Genomic DNA, 26,432 nt, shown 5'->3' with positions numbered 1-26,432 from the left:
AGAAATGCCGCCACTGGGGATGCAAAATTCCAACAAGGCGCCACTGAGTTATGCCGAAATCATATTCCAAAGTTTACCTTAGTTCCTTGAAGGGGTCTGCCCTGACACTGGGAGTTTCTATAGATTTAGGGAACACTGTGCCTTCTGCTCCTGAAATAACAAAACAGAACACAAGTTGGAGACGTTACACACGGTACGCAGGGGAAATCATGCATGGCACAACATACAGGCAATCCGACCCCCCTGCATGCCCCCGCGCCATCCTCGCCAGCGGCCGGGTTCCGAAGGCTGAGCCGAATTCTCAAAACCAGCTGCCTCGTCTGCACCCAGAACTGGGACGCCCAAGGACCTTGCTTCTGTTCTGAGGCTGGAAAAGAGGCAGGCAGCCAGCTTGGAAAATACGCCCTTGCATTATGCATAAACCTTTCCCATGCAGACGTGTACATCATTGGCTAAGACAGAGGCGGACCTTGAAACAATTTATACTGGAAGGTTTGCTTGCGGAGATGGGCTGAAAGGAGGGAACACAATCCTCGGTTAAGACGGCTGCCTCCAAAGGTTCACGGTGACTTGCATGCTGGAGGGTAAGGTGGTGCTCTCAAGTGAATGAACAACGGGACAAAATGGCAGGCGCCCTGGGGTCTAGTTCTAGCTTTGCTGCTGATTTTGCGGCGTCACCCTGAACGAGTCATTTGCGCCCTTGCTCTCTCTCCGTTTCACACGTCCCATCTGTACGTGTGAGGGATGAGAAGTGGGGATGAGAAGGACGTACTTACCCTTTTCAGCTCTCCTGATGGAAAGTACCAACTATGGAATGCCAATTTAGACGTATTAAGACCAGAAGGGGCCCTTCTGATAAATTAGAATGAGCTTCTCTAGTAATATCGGCCACAGAATTTCATTCGGGATTCCTGCAAATTAGTAAAGGCCCTCTAAACTGAATGCTGAGGGCTCCCCCGGTTGGCGCTGGTGCTCCTCGCTATCGTGAGGAGTAAAGGAAGATGGTGCCAAGCTCAGATTACATAAGCCAACTCCAACTATGTTATTTATATGGTTGGAGTTGCGAAACTCAAGCCGACCTTCTGGGTAGTAGAGACCTGTCCTTAGTTGGGTCCTTGTGCCAGCTGGAGGGGCACTGGCTGGAGGCTCCAACTGACAAAAAGGACCCTAGGTGAGCCCCACCTGATGTCCCAACTCCTGGAACTGCCTAGCGTGAGCGGGAAAGGAGCAGCGCTTAGAGCAGAGAGTAGAGGAAGCTCTAGGGTGGACGGCTTCCCAGGGAGGCCTGAGGGCATGCAAGGTAAGGCTTGAAGCCTGGAACCTTGGGAAGGAGCAATAAAGGGGGGGGGGTAGTTCCTGCTAACGAGTCAAAATCTACTAATTATCTAACCAGGCGGTATGCTAGTAATAACCACTGGCACTCCGTGCCACCTCTTGTGGCCTCTGTTGGTAGGACGAGGTGGCAAGAGGGCACAAGTATGGACAAATGTACGCCGCTGCTGAAGAAGTGCATGCGCATGTACGGCACAGGGACCAGCACTCCGAGAAGAATTTCAAGGTTCCCATTCCCTGATTTCTCCGCAGAAAATGTAACAAGAAAATGCTCCTCATATTTTAAACAATTCACAGTGAGAAAAAAAAATCCACTGACTTCAACAGAGTTGCATTTGGTTTGAACCAATGTATCCCACTCGTTATGGGTACGTCTACACTGCAGCTCAAAAGTTGAATTAAGCGATGCAGCTTCAGCTACGTCAAGTGCGTAGCTGACATCGAAATAGCTGAATTTGGCTTTTGGTGCTGTCTACACAGTAGGATGTTGAAGGAAGAACACTCTTCCTTCAACATCCCTTACTCCTCGTGAAATGAGGGTTACTGGAGTTGGAGTAAGAAGTCTTCCAGCTCGACATTATTTTGAAATAACGGCTTGCTGTGTAGACGCGCATTATGTTATTCGGAAATAAGACTGCGATGTAGACATACCCTGTGTTAAGGAAAATGAGAATTAAAACAAGTTTTCTAATACTTATACGAGAACGACAAACTCCTGCTTTTTAAAATGCTGGAATGCAGAGACGATAAAGAACAGTCTAAAGTTTGAAGCTTTGAGGAGTCAAGTTGCACTCATGACCCAAAATAGATATTTACCTCTTGATTTCACTATAAGCCTGTATTAGTACAAGTTGTCAAAAGCATCTATACTGGCATGTGCCTTTGCGCAAAAGCATCAGTGCCAGTGTAGACGCTCTCTTGCGCAAGAAAGCTCCAATGCGCAAGAGGGCTTATCCTTGAGTGGGAGCATCAGAGTATTTGCACAAGAACCACTGATTTTGTACATTACAAAGTCAGTGTTCTTGCGCAAATAATCGCGGCCAGTGTAGACAGGTGGCAAGTTGCTTTTGCACAAAATCTTGCCAATGTAGACACAGCCTGACTGTTCTTTACATTTGCAATTTTCAGTAGGGTTTTTAAAAGTAACAAATAAACAACACTAGTCAAAGGCCAGTGACTTGGGAGCAGTGACTAAAGTGGGGGAGTTTAGGAGGGGTTAATTATTTAAATCTGGAAGAGGGAAGCAATTTTTAAAACCCAGCTGGTGAAGTTTCCAATTCATGGAGTTTGGGGAAAGGCTCAATCCAAGATCATCTGTGATACTTGAGGCAGACGGTCTTTTAGAAAATCAGCCAGCTCCTTGTCTGTTTTCTTGATATTCATTGCTATGATACATGTAAACCCTACTTACCCTCAATCAGTGATAAAGACATTTATATAGTGGGTACCGGGACAAGCAAACCAACCCACTTCACACACCAGTTCTCTTTCATTAGTTCCTGACCTAAGTTAACCAAAGCTAGCTGGGAAGAGATGGCTATTTACAGTAAAGGTGGAAAATCCTGTATCTTGTGACTGGTCTCTAGAACTCTGGGGCTACGTCTAGACTGGCATGATTTTCCGGAAATGCTTTTAACGGAAAAGTTTTCCGTTAAAAGCATTTTTGGAACAGAACGTCTAGATTAGCACAGACGCTTTTCCGCAAAAGCACTTTTTGTGGAAAAGTGTCCGTGCCAATCTAGATGCACTTTTCCACAAAAAAGCCCCGATCGCCATTTTTGCAATCGGGGCTTTTTTGCGGAAAACAAATCTGAGCTGTCTACACTGGCCCTTTTGCGCAAAAGCTTTGCGCAAAAGGACTTTTGCCCGAGTAGGAGCAGCATAATATTTCCTCAAAAAGCACTGATTTCTTACAGTAGGAAGTCAGTGCTTTTGCAGAAATTCAAGCGGCCAGTGTAGACAGCTGGCAAGTTTTTCCGGAAAAGCGGCTGATTTTCCGGAAAAACTGGCCAGTCTAGACACAGCCTGGCAGTTCCTGCTACTCTAGCCTGAGTCACAGACAAGCTCACAGGAAAGCAAGCAACCTGTGAACAGAGATGGCCTAGAACGGTTGGTCAAAATGTGAGTAATATTTATAAGTTTTCACCCAGCCGGAAACCGTGCGTTTCCCTTTGCTTCTGTTCCATAACAAGCTCAGTTATGAATATGTGATTGGCATTTAGTTACACATTGAAAAGAAAAACACCCAAAACGCTTATTGCACAAAGTTCTATTCCAAACATTTTGTCTTCCTACTGCGAGAGTCTCATTTCTGATTGCTCCTCCTGCAACGTATCCTAGTAACACGCCAACGTTAGATACACGTAGCCTGACGAGGATGCCTGTAAAACGCTGGACAGTTAGCAACAGAATTCCAGCGCAGCTCGAATCCAGTCACACTAGCTCTGCAAACAGCTCCATTCTTGTTTTCATTTTGCTTAACTTGAGGAAAGCAAATCTCGCATCCACTGCCTCTCACCCCAATTGGGGGTATCTTACCCCTCCCCTACATTTATAGAACATAAAGTAAAGTGAAATTTACCACTAACTATTTTGCTCCTGATGTTAGTAAAACAGTTCAAATCCATTCTGATTGATTGATGACATCAAATGCTGTTTTATTTTAAAGCATTGAAAGTATTTTTTTTTATCTGATAAGTCTATGTAACAAAGAACATCCTCATTTGTCTGCAAACAGCCAGATGAAGTTAAGCAGACAATAATCATATCATTTGTATCCACGGGTACTGTACATCCCTAGATAATAAATTATTCCATGATGACAATGATTATTATTATTTCAGAAAGATGTCTATTAAAATCCATACCTACCAATTCTCTCTTTTGACACTCTGTAATTTACCAGCAATAAATGTTGATAAACAGTTTGAGTGAAAAATCTATGAACCCATTTCAGATTTATTTTAAGTTCCATTTAATCTCTCTCAAAAATGATTTCATCAATGCATTTCCATTAGCTGGTTCTCTGTCCAATAACTTAATTCCACATGATCAATCAGGTGCTTACATAGCGTGCGACAGGATCTAGCTAAAGTGGTTGAAATCACCGTGAAGATCCACCAAAGAGTTGTTTTTTCTCTAGACTGGCAGATGGTGGTAGAGTAAAACATGGCAGCATATTTTGCATGTTTTGAGTTGCATGAAGTTTGTTCAACTTCAGGCATTTTTCTTCCATTTGAGACTGTATTCTATGGGGGCGATGCCCACTCTGTACCAAGGGAAGATCTCCTGATAGTAGGTTCTGTCGGCCATCTTGTTACATCTACTGCCACACTGGTTTTCTCTACACCCTTCACTCCACCATAGGTAGGCCAAGAAGCTGGGCTGGGTATAATCTCAGCAGCACATTTCAAAGAGGCAGCTGCTTGAGTTTCAGCTTCCAGATTCCTCCAACCCCATTCGGGAATTGAGTGCCATGGCCAGATCCCACCCATTCTGACTAGCTTCATCTGTTTCAAGTGGAGTTACCCTTTGTCCCACTGTGGTCATGGCTGTTGCTCTCATGCTTCAGACGTGGAAGCAGCAAAAGGCCCAACATGAGTAGGCCTGGATTTGTGCACTAGGCCCTTCCCCATGACACGAATCCCGGCCCTTGCATACAACGAGGTGTCTGCTTTATTGCTCAGGATCGTACTGTGTGCCATCTCATCCTGCACCTTTGGAGACTATACGAAGGAAGGGTCCTCCCCCGATCCGTCATTTCAGAGTTGGTTCTTAGCATGTGTATCAGATGAGCATCAGTGATAGCACATTTCTTCCTCCATCTGGTGAAACCTGATTGCCACCTTTAGTCATTTGCATGTGCAGAGACAACAACTGAAGAGGCTACCCTGGTAGGCAACTGGTGAGTGATTTTGGTGGCAGTGCGAGCACACAATCAGCTCATAAGCAGAACAGGCCAAGATTTTCAAAACTGCATGACTGAAGTTGGGTGTCTCCATCCGCACTTGGGGCTTCCACACACGGATACAATGTATGTTGCTCAGGGGTGTGCCCCCGATCGACGGACGTTACACTGACCAAAGCTTCAGTGAGGACAGTGCTATGTTGAGGGAGGTGCTGCTATCGTAGTCACTGCCCCTCAGGCCATGTCTCCACTTACCGGAGGATCGATGCACTGGCGATCAATCTTCCAGAGTTTGATTTAGTAGGTCTAGTAAAGACCCGCTAAATAGAATGCTGAGGGCGCCCCCATAAGTACTGGCATCCCTCTACTCATGAGGAGTAAGAGAAGTCAACGAACTATTTATGTAGCTGGAGTTACGTCTCTTAAGCTGACCTTGTCCCCAAAGCATAGTCTTGGCCTCGCACAGGTAGATTTACGAAGCTGACAGGAGAGCTCTCTTCCCTCAGCCTAGTGTGTTTGCAGTAGCAGTGCTGCAGCTGCACTGCTTTGGCAATTCTAGTGTGGACCAGCCTTTAGACGGCTTAAAAAGTAGCTGAGTTTTGGAAAGCCAGCAGGTGCAGTGGGGTGCCGAGTGCTTTTGAAAATGAAACCAGATTTCTGCAGTGAGGCTAAATACAGAGTTGACGGCCTAAAGTTTAGGCCAGGTTTGAAAACCATGGGGCAAACCGTACTTGTAGAAAGAGAAACAAGTTCACAGCCCACTGGAAATGCACCCTGGTTATTTTCAAGTTATTTTTCACCCCTTTCTTTTTCCTGGCCAACACTTCTGTCTTGTGCCATTTTTGCTCTTTTATTAATAAACCCCAATGCCAAGGAGCATTTTCAGCACGGTTCCTCACTGCTTTAAAGTGAAATAAGAGTCAGCTTGTTCTCTGCAGAGATTCTTAATTTAGTTTAAGTTTGTTTGAGTTTCTCTTTAAAAAACCCACCTCCCTGTAGCGTTTCGTGTACTCTGACATTCATTTTTTTCAATCTGAGGAAAACGTACTGTTGTGATTTCCAACAAGCATCTGCGGTCAGCATTATTGATCCAGGGACCTTCTGCAGTTCACTCATTAAAATACCACGTAACTAGGTTCTCCTCTGTGGGACCTAGCAGGTCAATACGCAGCACTCATTAGAAAGCTCATGGCAGTGCCCACAGATCTGAGGGACATAAATCCAATGCAATAAGTCAGTAGTGATCTGTGGAGGCATCTTTTAATTCAGAGCTACTTTAAAAGACTTATTTATCCTTAATCTATGTTCTTCTATTGGTGAGCCCAATAACGGTGATTGATGCCTGCGTAATCTCATTGCATCTGAAATCAACTCAACAGAACTTCCATTCTGTGGCTCACTAATATAGAATCTTTCTTCCTTCTTTCCCCCATTATTTTGCCATAACCAATATTGCTTCAAATCCGTGTTCCCCTTGCTTTGTTGACATCTTTTTAAAACATAAGAAAACCGTTGGTACTGTTGACCAGTGTGTTTATTTTTTAATTTAAACCTGAAAGGAAATATTTTGAAAGCCCACCAAATCACTAACGAGCCAACATTCAGGGTGATTACCTTGATACCTAAACAATTATTATCTTCAGAACATTTCCTTTAAAGGAACAATTGCCAAAAATCTCATGGGTCTGAGGATAGAGCATTTTTCAGACAAAAATGGTTACCTGCCTTTCATCACTGTGGTTCGTCAAGATGTGTTGCTCATGTCCATTCCAGTAGGCATGTGCACAATTGCTGGCAAATTTTTTCCTTAGTGGTAACCGTTGAGTCGTCTGTGGAGACATCTGGTGCAGAGCTTTCGAGGTGCAATATATAATACACCACCGACCGCCACTCCCCCCCCAGCTCCTTCTTGCCTTATTATTCCAACAGAGGGGAGGGAGTGAGGCTTGGAATGGACATGAGGAACGCATCTGGAAGAACAACAGGTACGAAAGGTAGGCAACTGGAGTGATTGTTCACATGCATTCCAATAGGTGACTCCCCGGAGGGAGAGTCTGGGGCCGCCTAGCTCTCTGAGACGTCTGGTGCCACTGCTGGTGTTGGTGCCAAAGTTGGAGCCAGAGGGAAAGTTGGCACCGGTACCACGTGCACTGAGGGGGAGGAGCCTTGGAGCTGGGCTTTGCACCCCTTGGCACACTCAGCGGTGCATGATCAGATGCATACTCCTGGCCACGTGAAGAATGGCGTCTGTAAGTGGTGGCAAGTATCAGAGGGGTCGCCGTGTTCGTCTGAATCTACAAAAGCGGCGAAGAGTCCTGTGGCACCTTATAGACTAACTGAAGTGTTGAAGCATAAGCTATCGTGGGCGAAGACCCACTTTGTCAGATTCATGTAGTGGAAATTTCCAGAGGCAGGTATAAATATGCAGGCCAGAATCAGGCTGAAGATGACGAGGTGGATCCAATCAGGGAGGATGAGGCCCACTTCTAGTAGCTGACCTGGAGGTGTGAATTCCAAGAGAGGAGAAGCTGCTTTTGTAGTTAGCGAGCCATTCACAGTCTTTGTTTAATCCTGAGTTGATTGTGTCAAACTTGCAGATGAACTGTAGCTCAGCAGTTTCTCTTTGAAGTCTAGTCCTGAAGTTTTTTTGCTGCAGGATGGCTACCGTTAGATCTGCAATTGTGTGTCCAGGGAGATTGAAGTGTTCCCCTACAGGGTTTTGTATGTTGCCATTCCTAATATCTGATTTGTGTCCATTGATTCTTTTACGTAGGGACTGTCCAGTTTGGCCGATATATATAGCAGTGGGGCATTGTTGGCACATGATGGCATATATAACGTTAGTAGATGTGCAGGAGAATGAACCAGTGACAGTATGGCTGATCTGGTTAGGTCCTGTGATGGTGTTGCTGGTGTATATATGTGGGAAGAGTTGGCACCGCGGTTTGTTGCATGGATTGGTTCCTGAGTTAGAGTTATTATGGTGCGGTGTATAGTTGCTGGTGAGAATATGCTTCAGGTTGGTGGGTTGTTTATGGGCGAGGACTGGCCTGCCTCCCAAGGCCTGTGAAAGTGAGGGATCATTGTCCAGGATGGGTTGTAGATCACTAATGATGCATTGGAGAGGATTTAGCTGAGGACTGTAGGTGGTGGCCAGTGGTGTTCTGTTGGTTTCTTTCTTGGGCTTGTCCCATAGCAGGAGGCTTCTGGGTACACGTCTGGCTCTGTCAATCTGTCTCCTCACTTCCTCGTGTGGGTATCGTATGCTTGTCTGGAGACTGTTCTCTATCCGTACTCTTCTTCCTATGCGGCACCGGGGAGGGGGTACAGTGCCACATGCTCAAATTTGCCTGTGGAGTGCTGGTGGCCATTTGGTGCCTCCTTGCGTGGCACCAAAGGGTCCCATACTGAGCTGAGGCCGGTGCGCTACTTACTCCTGGAGCCAGCATTGACTCCAGCCTGGATTGATGGAGAGCTGACTCCCTGAATAGCAGCTCCAGGCGATGGTCTTGCTCCTTTCAGTGCGAGGCCTAAAGTGCCTGCAAATAGGGCACTTATCTGTCGGGTGGCCCTCACCAAGACCCTTCAGTCAGGAAGAATGTGGCTTGCCCTGGGCATAGGCTTCCCACAGTCATCACACCCCTTACATCCCAGAGAGCCCAGCATGACCCAATCAGGGGAACTGTAAAGCAGAGGGGGGAGCCGCCCAAGCTAACTCCTCTAACTGAATTGAAGTGCCCTAACAACCAAGAACTGATAGCGAAGAGCTTGCAGTGAGAGAAGCTGACAAGCTCCAATGAGCGTCGCTAGCAGGAAGAAGGAACCGAGAGGGCGGGGGGTCGGCAGCATCTTATATCCCGAGCCTTGAAGGGGCCACGCCGGGGGTTCCACTGTTAAACCGACAGGAACCACTAAAGAAAAAATTCTCCGACCGTCATGCACACAGGGTGCGAGCACACACCTATTCGATGACTTCTCTGCCGTTCAGCAATAGCTACGTTCTCACCGTTCATTTGAAGCTATTTATCTAGTTCTTTTTTGAACCCTGTTAAAGAACTGGCCTTCATAACATCCTCTGGCAAGGAGTTCCACAAGTTAACCGTGGCCTGTGTGAAGAAACACTTCCGTCTGTTTTAAACCTGCTGCCTATTAATTAATCACACTGCTGTGATACACTGTGACAGGACTCAATCACTGTATCTTTAATACCTACACAAAGGGCAGATATCCGCTCAGGAATAATGGCATAATTGCAGAACACAAGCTTGGGAAGTTGTGTTGCATGAATGTGTGTGCTGGGGTGGAAGAGTGTGTGTGCTGGTCAGACAAAGACCAAACAAAAAGAATCTGTGTTAGTGACTGAGCGGGGTGAGGTGGGGGAGGAGAAGGCTGTGGTAACACGTACCTAAGTTCAGACTGTTGGACGTAACCGTTCCATTAGAATAAAGGACATTGACTGCCCTAGTTGGGCTGAGACACATTTGTCAGCAAGCTAATAACAGCAAAGCTATTCAGGACAGGGCCCTCTGTGTCTTTCATATGTTCTCTAAACCGCCACCTACGTGTCTGTCATTACACTGATTATGGTAATGTGTGCTGCAAATCCTGCATGGGAACATATTTGGGAAGGGGCAGAGGGAAAGATAAAAAGCCTTCAGCACATCCTAGCCATGGCTGTGCCTTAGTCAAAACATTTCAGACAGCCATGTCTTTTGTGCTTGGAGTTTATGCTGATCAATCAAGCAACTACTTGGCAGGGGATTATTATTCTGCTTTTAAAGAGTGGTTGAATTATTAGGTTATGGATTTAGAGCGAAGCCCACTGGAGCTGGCACTCAGATTGGTCCCTTAAACACCCGTTCCACCTACATATAGGTTTTTCTCCAGGTATCTTACATCTGCTTATCAGTCTATTGTGAGACTCAGACTATTCTACCAGTATCATGAATAAGACAATGTGTCATTTTACTTTTATCGCAAATTAGAGAGAGGTGTGTCATCCCCCTACTCACATGACTCCATCGGTGACATCTGGGTTGGATCAGGCCCTGTCTGATTAGTTTCACTAAAGCCAGCTAAGTACTTTGCATGAATAAGGAATACTCCAGTGTGGTAAGTTTTGCAGAATCCGTCCACTAGTTTCCATGTTTGCTGTTTTCAAACTCTTTGACACACCACATCTCTGTGCTGGCTGCTGGAGGACGGACAATTCCCCCCTGGCCGTATGGTGACGTAATTTCCGAAAAACGAATACTGACTTGCAAGACTAGAGATTCAGCAGGATGCACAGTGCAGAATTTGCTCTCTCAGATCTGTGTTAGCTGCTTGCAAATTCACGGGTAAAATGACACCTGTCTTGGAATGCTGACTAACAAAAACCCAAACCATAAACAACCCCCAACAAGCAGCTAGAAGATGAGGAGAAAACCTCATTTCTTTCCTCAGCTGAACCACAATCCATAGCCAAACAGGCCAAATGGATCACCTTGCCCTTTCGGGACTGTCGTTGCGGTGTATTGATTGCTCATGGTGTCCCTTTTTGCTTTGTGAAATGTGATTTTTTGTTCCCTTGCAAGGCGAAGAAAACACATTCTAGATTTGATAAGACTCCAGTCACACAGCTCGGGCTGACAAAGAAAGGAAATGAATGCTATTTCCAGCCTTAGTGCTTCCCCACCTAAAAATCTGTTATCCACGCTTGTCATAATGTTTCACCAGTAACCTGATTTTTCTCCTTGTCTGGTGTTCATCATGCTGATGGGAGAATGTGGCTCTTGCTCTGAATGACATTATTAGTACTGCTTACCGTCCTGACGAGATCAAGCCAGAACTGGGGAGAAACTGAGAATGAGTCCTGTAGGTTTGCAGTTGCCTCCTAAAGAAGTCGCCTGCCACTATCTAGAGGACAAAGCCTTAGTTTAATCAGACAGATGGCTTCGCAGAGGACAGTTGTCACCCATGGCAAGATATTTTAACCGTCTCCAGGGGTGTCCTCCCTCTTTTGGAAGTGGTAGCTACAGGAACTGTGGTCGGGATGTTTCATAGAATCCCAGGGCAGGGAGAGACCTCAGGAGTCATCAAGTCCAACCCCCTGCTCAAAGCAGGACCGATCCCAACTGAATCAACCCAGCCAGGGCTTTGTCAAGCCAGGACTTAAAAACCTCTAGGGATGGAGATTCCACCCCCTCCCTAGGGAACCCAGCCCAGCGCTTCCCCACCCTCCTAGGGAAACAGGTTTTCCTAATATCCAACCCAGACCTCCCCCACTGCAACTTGAGACCATTGCTCCTCGTTCTGCCACCCCTGAGAACAGCCTCTCTCCATCCTTTTTGGAACCTCCCTTCAGGGAGTTGAAGGCTGCTCTCAAATCCCCCTCACTCTGCTCTTCTGCAGACTAAATAAGCCCAAATCCCTCAGCCTCTCCTCAGAGGTCCTATGTTCCAGCCTCCTCATCATTCATCCCACCTCAGGAATTCACACACATGACCCTCTCTCTCTTTCAGAACTGGGACTGAAGATTGTCGCTTGTCCACACAGAGCATGTCAGTTGACAGAAAGGCGAGAGAGCACCCCGTCCGTTTCATTTCTGACTTATATATGGCCCACGGCTTTGCCTCCCCCTCAGGTGGGAGACTAGGGCCCTGCAGAATCCAACTGAATGCCATTCTGAAATCACTATCACCATGGTACAGGCTAAGCAGAGCTCTTGACTGAAACATCTGAGAGAGAAACAAGCAGCCCTCAGAGAAGCGCATAGGATGAAAAATTACTAGGACGCCTGAAAGGTCCTGAGTTCAACATGTGCTTCTGCTATTCAAGTCACTGACAAACCAATAACCCTGTGGCGAGTCATCACACAAGCTCAGCTGTGCTGTTAGATGCATTCTGCTCAGCTAGCTCAGTATGTACAGGATAGGCCAAGGTCTTTGCTAAAAGTGCAACGTGAAAAGAATCGGGAGGCTTCCGAGCTCTCTGTCAGACTTGCACAGCGCTATAGCAACGCTTTTGTCCCTCCCGAGTCACGGCAAGGCAAGAGCCACTGAAAACGCTTGTGGCTGCAACGCCGTGGAGACAGCTGGGCCGGTTTGCACAGAGATATGAGCTCATCGCATTCATATTCAGGTGTGCTCACTTCCTGCCCAAACTGAGACGCATGGAAGGCAATGCAAATTCCTTTTCCTCCTCCTTTGGGCGGCGGCAGTCCAGTCCGTGTGAACACGAGGTTGCGAATCCAAACCAGATTAAACCCACCACAAACCTCTGTGTAGAGAGTTCTTTAACCTTTCAGCCCCAGGCTATGTTTCCGATGTGTATTGCTTATGAACGGAAGCCTTTACAGCATTAATACATTGCTCCTGTAAATAACGAAGTAGAAATGTGCCTTCGGAACAACTGGGCTATTCATAAATTAGCAATTACATTTTAGCACCTATGACTCAGCTTGAGTCACTAGACTCATTGGTGAAATCAAACCGGCAGGAGAAAGCTGCTCCTAAGAACAATGATCCCGAAGCAGAGACTGGTCCAGAAAGCCAGCGTGGTTAGCCACACTCCCAAATTCCGTGTATTAATCCTGCACTTCATGGGCCACATGGCATTTCCCAAGAGCCTCTGCTTGGGGCCACGGAAGGATGTGAGCCCAGGGGAGCCAGAGCAATTTTGCTACGCAGACCTGGCTACAGAAGAGGAGACGATGAAAGAAATCACCATAGCTCCCAGGAGGGCTCTAAAAAAAACGCATGGCCCTATGGCACCTTAGAGACTAACGACAACAGTTAGAGTCGTGAGATTTTCTGGACAAACCCCACTTCATCAGATGGAGTGGGAATAACAGCAACGAAGAGATATATAGAACAGTAGAAGTACCTGTCAATTGTAGTGCCCATGTAAATGGGGCTGGATGTGTCCCCTACATACCTTTTAATGTGGGAATGCGGACGTTAAAGGCAGGAGAAATTGGCTTTGTAATGCACCAACCAGCAAATGGCTTTGTTCAAGCCCAGAGTAACGGTGTCAGATCTGTAGATCAATTCCAGTTCTGCAGACTCTCTCTGTAATTGGCGAGTGAAATTCCTTTGTAAAAGAACGGCTGCTTTTAAATCCATTTCTGAGTGCCCAGGCAGGTTCCCCTATGGGTTTCTGTTTGTTCCCCTTTTTGATGCCTGAAGTGCGTCCATTTCTCCTTTGTCGCAGAGACTGCCCGGTTTGGCCAATATCCATGGCAGAGGGGCATTGCTGGCGCATGATGGCACAGATCACATTACAGGATGTGCCGTTGTATGAGCCTCAGATGTGGTGGCTGATGTGGTTAGGTCCTGTGATGCTGTCGCTTGTGTAGATGTGTGGACAGAGTTGGCAGCAGGGTTTGTTGTAGGGGCAGGTTGCTGGGTGAGTATCTGAGGTGTGATGCGTGGTTGCTGGAAAGGATTTGCTTCCTGTTAGAGGGTTGTTTGTAGGCGAGGACTGGCCTTTTCCCCAGGCCTGCAAGAGTGAGGGGTCATTTTCCAGGACAGGTGTAGATTGTCAATGATGCGCTGGAGGTTTGAACTGATGGAGGTAGGTGATGGCTGGTGGTGTTCTGGTATTTTCCTTGTTGGGCCCGTCCTGAAGTAGTTGACTTCTGGGTATCTGTCTGGCTCTGTCAAGCTGGTTCCTCACTTTCCCAGCTGGGGAGGGCTCTGACATTCTCGTGTGTTGTGGGCAGAAGCGGGGTTGAGTCAAACGCCCCCGCATAAGAGCTGCTGTAATCATGACCCTGAGGGTTGAGGGGTGGGATTCCCTTCCCCGGTGACCTTAGGAAAGCACAACCCCTTTAGCTGGGCTATGCCACCGGGAGAGGGTTTAACCCAGTACATAGTAGTAGTAGCAAAAGTAACGATTTATATTCCGGTAGGTGGGATTCAGTTGACACTGGGATAGATTCGCCCTGGGATTCTTATCTACTGTACATTTGAGAGAGTTTGTCTCAGAAATCAAGTGAGTCTGTCCGTCTGTCTGTTTGATCAACATCTCCTAAGCAGTAAGAACTAGGACTGCCACATTTGGGAGGCAGCTTCCTCTTAGTGTCACTTAAAGCAAGGTCAGGGTTTGGTTGACCCAGGACACTGGGATGTGCCTGGAATGGGATTGGTTTTCATAACATGGAAAGGGAGAGGGTTGCTACCAGGGACAGTGATATTGTGGAATGACCACCAGGGGGCAGCAAGGGGCCAGAGATGGGGACTGGGACAGAGGTGGAGGTAAGTTTGCTGCCTCCCCCCTGGCCAGTGTGGCTCCCACTGTGGTCAGCCCCAGGGAGCCACTGGCTGGCCAGTACAGTCCCCACCCGCCCGCACCTGCACTGCCCACACCTACAGTTCCCTGTCTTAATCCCCTCCTCACTCCCCAAACATGAGTCCTGCCCGCCCCACCTGCAGCCCCCTGCCCTGAGCCCCCCTTACTTCACTTATGCCCTAACCCTGACTTCTGCACCCCTCACACCTCCTACCCCGAAGGACCCGAGCAACACCAAGTCAATCTTCTAGTATTTTGTACAACAGGGCCTCATGCAAAGCCCAATGAAATCAAAGGAAATTATTAGATGCCAGATTAGTGATCTTTGTCATACCACGAGAACCACCAAATACGGTACGAGTTACAGTGACAATGTTCCACTACACCTCAAGCCGCATGTATATTTCAGCACTTCCTCTGCAATTCAAAACCAGATACCAAAACGGCCCAGACGCAGCATCATCACGCTCCACATTGTCTCCTTCTAAGCTCCCTGGATTTCCAGCAATATTCAGTGAAAGAAAAACATAATTTCACTTGCCACCATAAATATTAATCACCAGAGTGCGTTGACAAGCTTTCCTGCCAACAAACTTTGACATCTAACCCCTCTCCCCAAAAGACGTCAAGGCCTTTGGGAGAACTGATTCCATCATGTCATCTGATGTTGTTTTAAGAGGCTAAATTAAGCATCTGACCACAGTTTAATTCCTGTAAAAACTCACACTAATTTAACTGCTTTAGATTTAATTAAAAATGCTTTTGTATAGAGATAATAATGCAACTCTGGTAATTAGTATCAAGTGGCATCTAGAGGGCATATTTAAAAACTAATCTGGAGAATAAATAGAGCTAATTAACAGTTAGACTAATGCTTTATGATTATCCTTTGTTTATAAGTACTATAATGCTCAATGCGTTGTAAAAAGAAAATGGTAATGAATGTATATCAAAGTTAGTTTTCAGTGCTCTTGCGCTGAAGATAAAAAGTTTTTGAGATTATTATAATTTGTTTTATTGCAGAGGGGAGAAAGGGGAACAATTTACAGTACATGTGAATACAGCTAAGGCCAGTTTGTTTGTCCTTCCATGGTTCAGTGAGAAAGTTAGTGAGCCCGTGGGAGAGATGCAAATCAGCACCAGATTGCGTCTTTCGGTGCGCATCAAACAGCACAGTGGGGGGCGGGGGGAGAGGATCTAGGGAACCCTACACTGATCTCCCTCAAAGAATTCTGCCATATTGGACTCAATGAGGAGAGAAAAGCTACTCAGGGGGAGCAAGGGGGGCGGATTCTGCTTCTTACGGCTCGCCTGTGAAACAAAGCCCTGGCCCATAGAATGGGGGATGATCTAGGAGTCAGGGCAGCAGCAGCTTAGTAACCAGGCTCAATTCTCCACTCTGCCACAGATTGCCCAAGTGACCTTTGGCAAGTCATTTCGTCCCACTGTGCCTCAGTTTCCCCACCAGTTCTTTCGCTGTTCCAGAAGAGTGGGGAGGTATTACTGGCCTATAGCAGCAGCAAGTTACTACTCCCCTTCCTATACCAGCTAAGCTGTCCTGGCTGATGCGTTCGCAGGCCAGAACCACGGTGCTGTCCATTCCTTGCTCCTGCATGGCCACCTGTTCTGGGCATGGGCAGCAGCATCTCTTAGCCCTCCCTCACTTTGATGGTTTCATTTACATGACTAAAGGGGGCGAGCAACAAGTGGTCCATGGGCTGGATGTGATTGGCTGGGGCTAGCCCCGGGGGGTGCCAACACTTTAGTTACCTAAATTAAATTAATGGAGATTGCCTATCTCCTAGAACTGGAAGGGACCTTGAATGGTCATTGAGTCCAGTCCAGTCCAGTCCCCTGCCTTCACAGCAGGACTAAGTACCATCCCTGACAAATTTTTGCCCCAAATGGCCTCTACAAGGATTGAACTCACAACCCTGGGTTTAGCAGGCCAATGCTCAAATCACTGAGCTACCCCTTCCCCCAACTCTATGATTCCAGGAGACAGAACTCTCTCAGATGTAGAGGTTTCAAAAAATGTATGGGATTATTCAAAAAAAAATGAACAGCACTTTCTTTGAAATAAACCTGTTAAGTGTGAGAAATGGAGGGTGCTGGGTGCGGGGGGAGGGTCTGAATCGGGTGCTGTGTGCTTTGAAGGCATACAAATAAAAGTAGCAGCTTCCATTGTGTAACCTGCAAACACAAACGGTAGAAGTGTAAATGCCACATCAAATGCAACACATGCCCTAGTGGTACCTGCTATCGAGTTCTGTCCTCCAGACCGTCTATTGGATTTTTAATGCCTTGCTAATACTGAAGACATCTTTAAGAATTCAAAGCAGAAAGCCAATCTCCAAAGAAAACATCACTCTTGTCATTTTAAGGCTTTCGCACTGTGTTGCAGAACCAGCTTGGAAGAAAGTACACATAGAGACACTAATTATAAATAATAAGATTACGTGTCCCGTCACTGCTGTGCTAACCTCTCAGAGATGACTTTCATGCCGGATTGCGGTCCTGCAGCCCCTGCAGTAGCAAGGACACGTGGAGCAGTGAGAAGTCAAGATTATTTTCAGAGGGTAGGGAAGTGTCAACAGAGAGACACCCGAAACGGCTGATGTCTCAAAGCGATTAAAGGACTTTAGCTGGACTGGTTTCATGTAAGGACTGGTGGCACTTGGCCCCAGGCCTGCGGTGGTACCAGAGAACCAGTATCCTCATGCTGCAACCCAATGGATGCTGCAATTCACCTCAGGAGGTCCCGTGTCATAGAATCATAGAATCATAGAACTGGAAGGGACCTCGAGAGGTCATCGAGTCCAGCCCCCCGCCCTCAAGGCAGGACCAAGCTCTGTCTACACCATCCCTGACAGACGTCTATCTAACCTGTTCTTAAATATCTCCAGAGAGGGAGATTCCACCACCTCCCTTGGCAATTTATTCCAATATTTGACCACCCTGACAGTTAGGAATTTTTTCCTAATGTCCAATCTAAACCTCCCCTGCTGCACTTTAAGCCCATTACTCCTTGTCCTGTCGGTGTCGAGTGACCCGACAGACACGTGTCTTAGCGATTCCTGATTGGTTCCTTGATCCCATATAAGTCCATGGGGTATGGCAGGAGGTGTCCAGACAATAGAATAGATCCCATTTAACTGCGTCTGAACTCCTGGTATTGACCTCAGCTCCAAATTGGATCCAGACTTCCAACTGAGCTCCAGAACCTCAGCACTGGCCCCCAGCTAGTGCGTACCACCGGAGAGTCCTGGCGACAAAACACAGCGCTCTTCCTTGCGCCCAAATCGGGCTCAGGCTGTGGCCCTGCTGAGACCACTGTCCGAGCTGATCGCTGGTCTTCCCACTGACTGAGCTACAATCTGGGACCCAGATATTGGTCCTGTCGGAAACCGGGCCACCAGTACCTCAGCCTATACCTGACCAGACAGGTGATCTGCCCTGTGCCTGTTCTCCATGGAGCCTTCAGGCTACACCCCATGTTCCACTTCTCTCCACTGCAGCCAGATGTGGACTTCCCCTTTGTGCACAGAATCCAAATGCCTTCTCGCACCCCCCAGTCCGGGGCAGGGTCACGATGATCATGTGGTCCGTGAAGGACTGGGCTCCAGAATGAAACCTGCCTCCTCCTGTATCTCGTTAACTGGGAAGGCTACAGCCCCAAAGAGTGATCCTAGGAACTGGTGCCCCAGGTCTATGAATCCAACCTCACGGCTTCTTTCCATGCAGCCCAATCAGACAAAAACATCTTGGTGGGGGCACTCCTAGAGAAGAGGGTGAAGTAAACATCACTGGGTCTTGAACCCTGGGAGGCAGGGCTGCCAGGTAACCGACATCGTCACATGGCCAACCCCCCTTGTAATCCACAGTCTGCTGAGGTTGCACGCTATGGTGAATTCAGGCTCAAGGGATCCGATGGACAATAGCTTAGTGATCCAGGGCTGGGTCCTAGAAGTGTCCCAGCAACAATGGAAGTTCCTACTTAGCTGTTCTCACTGTCCTGTTTCTCTGTCTTTGAACTTTTGGAACCGACCTCGGCTCTGACTTGGATCCAGACTCCCCACAGAGCCCTGGAGCTCCAGCACTTTGAAACGGACACCTGATTTTGCCCTCACCCCAGTTCTTGATCCCATGTCTGGTTCTTTCCCTCGGCTTGACTCCCAACTCAGACTCCAGCTTTGACCCTCAGCCTGACTCCAACAACAGCTCTGATGTTCCTGCCACTACTCCTGTCTGTCTCCACCCCAGGATCCTGACCCTCAAATCCAAACAAGAATACAGATACCTCAGAAGGTCGAGTGCAACCTCCAGCTCAAAGTAGGACTCACCCCAATCAAATCATCCCAGCCAGGGCTTTGTAAAGCAGGGACTTGAAAACCTCTCAGGATGGAGAATCTACCACTTCCCTAGGCAACCCATTCCCGTACTTCTGTAGGCAACCATTCCAATGAAGTAGTTTTGCTAATATCCAATCTAGAACTCCCACACTGCAACTCTAGACTAGTGTTCCTCATTCTGTAAAACATCGCCTGGCATAGGAAGCAGCTGTGGCAACCACTTTTTGAGACACGGTTAGGTTACAGAAAGGGGGGAAGGGGAAGGAGAGAATCAAAGCCCAACACAAGCTTTGAAAATGTTGCGGCTCAAGGTTACTGAAATATCGTACAGTATAACCTCAATTCTCCTGTCACCATATCTTTTCTTCTCTCATGTCTCTGCCTAAGCCTGATAAAACCTGGTGAGAGATTCTGCGGCAAACAAATAAAAACACATTCTAGCATTAGGAAGCTCCCTGCGCCTCATGTTTCCGGGACTAAAATGAGGCATAAACTCAAAGGGATGCATCTAAAACTACTGGTGGCTCCTCCAGAGCAATTCAAATAAATGACAGACAATTATTTTTTGAGCTATATCATCTGAAAAGGCGCATTCCCAACCTGTGGAATACTCTGGCTTTTTAATCAGCTAATTATCATTTCGTTTGACCAAGAAAAATGGTCTAAAATATCCTTCTGCTCTGAGATCCCCAGGAGAAGACTTAGACTGATCCTCTCCCAAAATCACAAGAACTGATTTGATCAAATCTCTCTGAAAAGTGCAGTGGCAAACAGGAAACGTGTTAAGAGCCTCATTTAGTGGTATATATTCTATTGCTCTGAAACTCTGGAAATTTGCTTTAATGGCCAATTTTTACATTTAAAAAAAAACAAAAACAAAAAACCCGAAACACCATGAAGTCTGAAGAGCCCCAAGTACAAAACCAACATGATAGGTAGACAGATAGGTAGATAGATAGATAGATCGATATTCCATACAGAAAATGATAGATATCGGTAGATATCACACACAGATATGTTGGTTGTTTTATTTTTTAAACACTTACATGCTCTTTTTTTCTCAATTAAAAACACCCTCCACCCAACGCTCTTTGGCAAGTGTCGTATAACCAAACACAAAGCACTGTAGTAGCAGGCAACAGATTTAGACTCATAAGCCAGGTCTACATTGGACATGGAAGGTTGGCTTTAGGTACGCAACTCCAGCGACGTAAAATGCGTAGCTGGAGCCAGCTTACCTTGAGCCATGCTGTGATGGCGCAGGTGGCTGACGGGGACACATGCTCCCATTGGCTTCCCTCAGGAGGACTGGATGTTGGCAGGGGCTGCCTTCAGTGTTTGATTTACGGGTCTATACTAGACCTCCTAAACCAAATGCCAGAAGATCAACCCCTGGAGCATTGACCTTCCGGTAAGTATAGACGTGTCCGTAGACTCTAAGCCCAGAAGGGACAATCATGATCATCTAGTCCTCAAACTTTTTGGCCCACGGACCACCTGGCTCAATGGAAACCTTTCCATGGACCACCAGTTGCTAATGGAAACTGACCATTAATTACATAAATACACCCGAGCCATTTTGCTAGTGTTGCAACTAGGGAGACTGGTTTAATTTGAATTAATAAACAGCTTGAGCGTTTTAACTTTGTCAAGTTAGTTTATCAACACTAATTTTAAATACAGTAAATATTAATTTATGACCAACACCAAAGGTTTCAATGTTTTCATTATTTGTGGCAGGGGTACGGAACCTTTTTTGTGTCGGGAGCCACTGACCCACAGAAAAATCAGTTGGGGACCACACAAGTGAGAAGCAAAAAAACTCTTCCAAAAGTCCCCAACCCTCACTGATGTGGCCCCCGACTGAAACACCTCACTCCTCTTCAGCTCTCTGGGATGATGGCAAGAGAAGGGACAGGGAAGACTGAAGTTCAGGGCTTCCCATAGGCCAGATTTAGTTTTCTGGAGTTCCATAGTTAGTGGATTTTATGGACCCACTTAGGCTCTGGGGTGGGGACAAAAATGCGGAGTTCAGTGTGCAGGACAGGGCTGCCAGCGAGTGGGATGGGGTGCAGGATCTGGGAGGCAGGGAGGGTGCAGAAGTGGGAGAGGTTGCAAGGTCTGAGTGGGGAAGTAGGGTGCAGAAGCAGGCTGGGAGTAGGATGACTGGTCTGGGGAAGGAAGGAGGAGCAAGGGAGGGTGCAGTGGTGTGTGTCCAAGGGAGGGTGCAGTGGTGTGTGTCCAAGGGAGGGTGCAGACGCAACGGTGGTACCAACCAGAGTAGACTGGGGGTAGGGTGTCTGGCCAGGAGGGAGGGTGCAAGAGCAAGCCATGGGATTAAATGTTGTTACCGTGCACCAAAGCATGTGTGGGAGTGCACCACCAATAGAAATACACGCTGACAGCTGAGGGAGCTCTGCTCATCATCTGGGCAGCACCTGGATCCCTCCTGGGTGGCCACAAATGCGCTCAGCTCATAGAGAACCCTGTTCAAGAGTCTCTTTTCCACCTACCCGAAATAAACACAAAAGTTCCTCATGCCTCCCACCTCCTGTGTCCAGTTTACACCCAGTGTAAACTCTGACAAAAGCACCTTGGGCAGGAAACTCTGTGGACCTACCTGATCCAGGCCGCAGGGGCCTAAAGAGACAAACTAATTTATACAGGAGGGGCTCGTCTGGACAAGGGCAGCCCTCCAAGTAAATGAAGGAGCTGCAGAGGGATGCACCAGTTCTGTGGCTTCCGCCAGAGGATCCTGCCAGGAGGACTCCTACGCAGTGCGGTGGGAGATCAAGTAACCCTGGTCCACCTTGAATCCCTGGAGTGCTCTGGTGGAGGACAACAGTGGAGAGTCTGGCTGCCTGCCCAGGGGGTGGGTCCCTTATTGGGTCTAGCAGATTAGGCCGTGCCAGCAAAAAAGCTGGACTGGGCTCCATGACACACCATGCTCCCATATGGATATTAAAGAAAAAGTTAGGTCCCGTAAGACAAAGGCTCGGAGAATATCAAGGAAATCAGTGTGGGCGCTAAAGAAAGATGTGGACAGTAGTCCTTCTAAAACTCTTACTGCTTTAGAATGAATCTCGTGTTGGGGAAAGGGGCCCGTTGTTTATCCCCAGGACAGTGATCGTGGCCATAAAAGCTCCCCCCAAACTGCTCCATCACCATCCTTCATTTTGGACCCAAAGGATTGTGTGGGTAAACCAGCCTCCAAAACCACTGACTGGCCTCTCTGCTAAGACTGCCCAAACGAGCTATTTACTTCTTCATGGAAACTGGATTGCAGCTATCAGTAAGTTACTAGGAAGGCTGGCAAACAGCCATCAATGGTCGCAGTCAGGCTCGTGGAAAGCAAGGAGGTAGGTGCAAGGCAATGAGCCCCATGACCAACCCCAGGAGCAGGCCATGCCTGATCCAATCCCGCACCTACATCAAGTGGAGTCTTGGCCCACGTCTTCACTCTGTGGAAGATTGACACTGCCACGATCGATCTTCCAGAGTTTGATTGAGTGAGTCTAGTTAAGACTCACTAAATCAAACTCAGAGTGCCCCTGTTGGTGTCCAGTATTTCTGCTCTTGCCAGGAATAAAGGAAGGCAACGGGAATGTTTGCTTCCATTGGCCTCCTGCTATGGGGACACCACTAAGCTCACTTAAGGTAAGCCTACTCCAACTAAATATTCTACATGGCTTCAGTTGCATACCTTAAGCCGAACTGCCGGGTCTTGTGTAGACCTGGCCTTGGTGTTGAGTTCACACCCGGTTGAACCAAATCCTTGGAAAACTTTCAGAAACGTTCAGATCAGTTTGAAAACAGTTGATTTGTCAAAGGGCTGTTACCTAAAACTCTGAGTCTCTCTGCTCCCACGACCACTTCATTGTCATCGGCCGAAAACAGTAATTTTCCAGAGAGGGTTTTCACCTCGAATTTTTGGCTGTGTGCTTCCACTGCTTGGGGACCTACAACAGGAGAAAAGATTTAGCCTCTGTTTTCTGTTGCTAGGATGAAGAAAACCATACAGCACTTTCTTGAATGTGATCAACCCAAACGGTGGGTTATACCAATCACTCAGCCTGCGTGATCTACAATCTGATAGTCTGTTCAGTGCGACTTCTCCTCCTGGGAGGGTGGCTTGTCATTCGGAAAGCGGAGTGCCATGATGTTCTCTCTAATATTACAGACTGCCTTATGCCCATCACTATGATTTCTTCCCACACCTCAATGAGCATTTGTTGACATCTCAAAACTGCCAAGCCACTTGGCACAACTGGGAGCTTTTGCTAAAGGAAGACCCAGGCACAAAGTAGCAAAGAATGTTACTGGGCCTCTTGTGAGTGCATCGGCACCACTGAACACGGAACCAAGATTTCTGCAAGGTGAGTGTAGCAGAGTGTTCCTGGACCTCATCTGAGTGTGTTAGCAAGGGGAGTGCACATGACAAGCAGGACAGGGTGCAAGTGCAACATCTGCCTGTGCTTTGTTTGACTCTCCCTTGTACCTCCCTTGTCTGGCACCCTTGGGACCTGACCGGTCCTGAGCAAGGGGATTTGCTGGTCCTTCCAACATGGCCCGGGCTGCCCTGTTGTCGCCAGCCAGGGCACCAGCCTGGCCCTGCTGCTGCCTGCCTGGCCATGGCTCCCCAGTCTAGAGTTCCATGGCTGCCACCATGGCCAGAGTTCCACGGCCACCGCTGCCACCCTCAGCTCCACGGCCAGGACCGTGCGACTGCTGCTGCCGGCCCCTTCCAACGTTTCAGCCGCAGGGGCCAGAACTCCCTGCTGTTCCTTCCTCCTCACCCCCCCCCACTGGGCTCCCGGCTCAGTTGCCACTTCCCCCACCGCTCCTGCTCCCTAGCCCGTCTCCCTATACCTGGGCTCTGTGGTCCAGGACATCCGTGGATGTTGCTGGACCAGAGAGTCCCTGCGAAGGGAGGTACAACCTGTACATCAAACTTACCCTGAATAAACGTATGCTAGTATCTGACATTCTCCAATTCAAAAGTAATAGCTTGGAGCTGGGGCCCCAAGATAAGTGCCTCTCTCCCAGCCGAGGCAGGTCTGGGGCTGGAGGAGGGACACCTCTCCCCGATCTGTGATAAGTCCGAGGCTGGGCTGGAGTCTGGGGGGGTGGAGGGAGAGGCACTTCTCCCTGCTGCAGCCCAGAGCACCTGTGCAGCCTATAATAGGCTGCTGCTTAGAGGGAGTTTCTGTGCATGAGCATTAGTGCACGCCAATGCCGATGGAGTACACACACTGCTAACTGTGTGCACACCACTGAGTGCAGAAGGCAGCAGGTGTTTAATTCTGCAGAAACACTAAAGGATCCTGCAAACCCTCCGGAGAAAATCTCACAAGGGTTGGCAGCGTGGAGCGCGGATTTCTCTACCCTCCTCTCCTACGCAACATGCGCGAGGCGGGACGCCGTCGTCAGCCCCGCGGGCTCTGGTGCGGGATGCCGCAACCTGCTCGCTAATCTCCCGGGAGCGGTGCTGCCAGCCGGTCAGCAGCAGAGTCGCTTCCACCGGGAATCCCTCCATTTACAGAGCAGGGAGCAGCCGGCAGGGGGCTCTCTGGGAGGGATTCTCACTTGTGGAATTCTCTTCCCTATTTCTCACTGGAGAGCTCCTAGGAGAGACACGCTGTGTGAGCCCAGCGTTCCTCGGAGTCGCGTAAGGGGAAGCTGGTGAAAACATAAGCATGACTGTACTAGACCAGGCCAAAGGTCCCTCCAGGCCCACTGATGGCGGGTGGGGGAGAGGGAAGGACAAAGGTGGGAGTTGCCCCGGGGCCGAGCAATTCAAAGGGGCCCAGATCTCCCAGCAGCCGCTGCTGTTATTGTGACAGCGATGGTGGCCGGAGACTGGACCCCTTTTAAATTGCCGCCGAAGTGCCGCTACACCACTGTGCATGGCGCTGAGGTCTGGGGGGAGGGGTGCCACGGTCTGGGCAGTGCTGAGGTCTGGGGGGAGGGGTGCCACGGTCCGGGCACTGCTGAGGGCTGGGGGGGGGGTACCACGGTCCAGGCAGCGCTGAGGGCTGGGGGAGGGGTGCCACGGTCCGGGAAGTGCTGAGGGCTTGGGGGAGGGGTGCCATGGTCCGGGAAGTGCTGAGGGCTGGGGGAGGGGTGCCACGGTCCGGGCAGTGCTGAGGGCTGGGGGAGGGGTGCCACGGTCCGGGAAGTGCTGAGGGCTTGGGGGAGGGGTGCCACGGTCTGGGCAGTGCTGAGGGCTGGGGGAGGGGCGCCACGGTCCAGGCAGTGCTGAGGGCTGGGGGAGGGGTGCCACGGTCTGGGCAGTGTTGAGGGCCGGGTGGAGGGGTGCCACGGTCCGGGCAGTGCTGAGGGCTGGGGGAGGGGTGCCACGGTCCGGGAGGTGCTGAGGGCCGGGGGAGGGGTGCCACGGTCCGGGCAGTGCTGAGGGCTGGGGGAGGGGTGCCACGGTCCGGGCAGTGCTGAGGGCTGGCTGCCACTGCCTCTTTCACCTGAGGCCTTGCTCCTTCAGGGGCGCAGAGCCTGTCCCCTCTCCCCCACACACACACCTTGCCCCAGGGCCCAGGGTGGCTGTCAGACCCACTGGGTCCATCTAGCCCCATATCCTGTCTTCCCACAGTGGTGCATCTGAAGGAATGAACAGAACAGGCAAGTTCTCCTCCCCCGTCGCCCCATTCCCAGCTGCGAGGGAGGGACACAGAGGTGGGACTATACTAGATTATTCCGACTGCTGTCTTCAGGAGTTGGTTTTTAGGTTAGGGAGCAGGAGATTTTCAGGTTAAGTCATAATAAGTGGTACCACAGAATTTACTATGACTTTATGCAAAGATGCCCAGTGCACCAGGTAGGTGTTTACTGCAGCCTTCAGACATCAAAATACAAGCATTTGGGTATTTACGGTGGCAAAGGCTTGCCTGGCACTGCAAGCCAAGCGCAGGCAGCGCTAAGGTTTTCCAAGAGTCAGCCTCAGAGGCCTTCACCAACCCGTTTGCCAGGTTGGGGCTAGTTTCTGTGCCGGCAGGGGGCGTGTTTGGCATGTGCACACACACGTGTGCAGCAGAGCTGCTGTAACTTCTACCAGCCATCTGCCCACTTCCAAGCGTTCTCAAAACAGAGTCACACCAGGGAGGCAGAGATTGCACAGCAAAGAAATGGCAAATGATTCCCAAAGCGAACAACTTCCTTTCTAATGGCACAATCTGGGGGCTCTGGGTGGCGTGTCTTTCCCGTCTCAAGGCAACGTTCACGCATGGTCCTTACATCACTGGTCGCGGAGGCTGTTTAATTATTTAGCCCTGTGACTGCAGGCGAGATGTTTTATAAGCCTGCCAGACAATCCAAACGCATGGAGAAACAACATGTTTATGGATTTCTGGTGCAGCCAGACGGCGGCACGGCTCTCCCCTGGCAGTCGGCTGCTCTTTTGAGATGCTAAGCACTTTCCCTGCCACCTCTCTTGACACAGATCACACCGGCTCTCCAGTTCACACCCGTGCCGTGCCTTTCGGAAACATCGGCCTCCCCATTAGACCTGATGCTAATGCTAATGCTTGTGAGGAGAAGGGCTCTTTAGCAGCAGA

General features: G+C 48.8%; 1 protein-coding gene across 4 annotated transcripts in view; it reads right to left on the bottom strand.

The window, feature by feature from the left end:
* Nucleotides 1-26,432, bottom strand: part of SGCD (sarcoglycan delta) — a 545,286-nt gene that overhangs the window by 64,287 nt on the left and 454,567 nt on the right. For all 4 annotated transcript variants that reach the window (XM_075900619.1, XM_075900616.1, XM_075900617.1 and 1 more), the window contains 2 exons: nt 22,704-22,823; nt 78-150 (listed from right to left, as the gene is read on the bottom strand). In XM_075900619.1, the coding sequence (XP_075756734.1) occupies nt 78-150; nt 22,704-22,823 (193 nt within the window). The remainder of the gene's footprint in view (nt 1-77; nt 151-22,703; nt 22,824-26,432) is intronic.

Source organism: Pelodiscus sinensis, chromosome 17 (genome assembly GCF_049634645.1).
Source record: "Pelodiscus sinensis isolate JC-2024 chromosome 17, ASM4963464v1, whole genome shotgun sequence".
Taxonomy (NCBI): Eukaryota; Metazoa; Chordata; order Testudines; family Trionychidae; genus Pelodiscus; species Pelodiscus sinensis.
The sequence above is the reverse complement of the archived record's forward strand: the minus strand, read 5'-3'. Positions and strand labels throughout refer to the sequence as shown.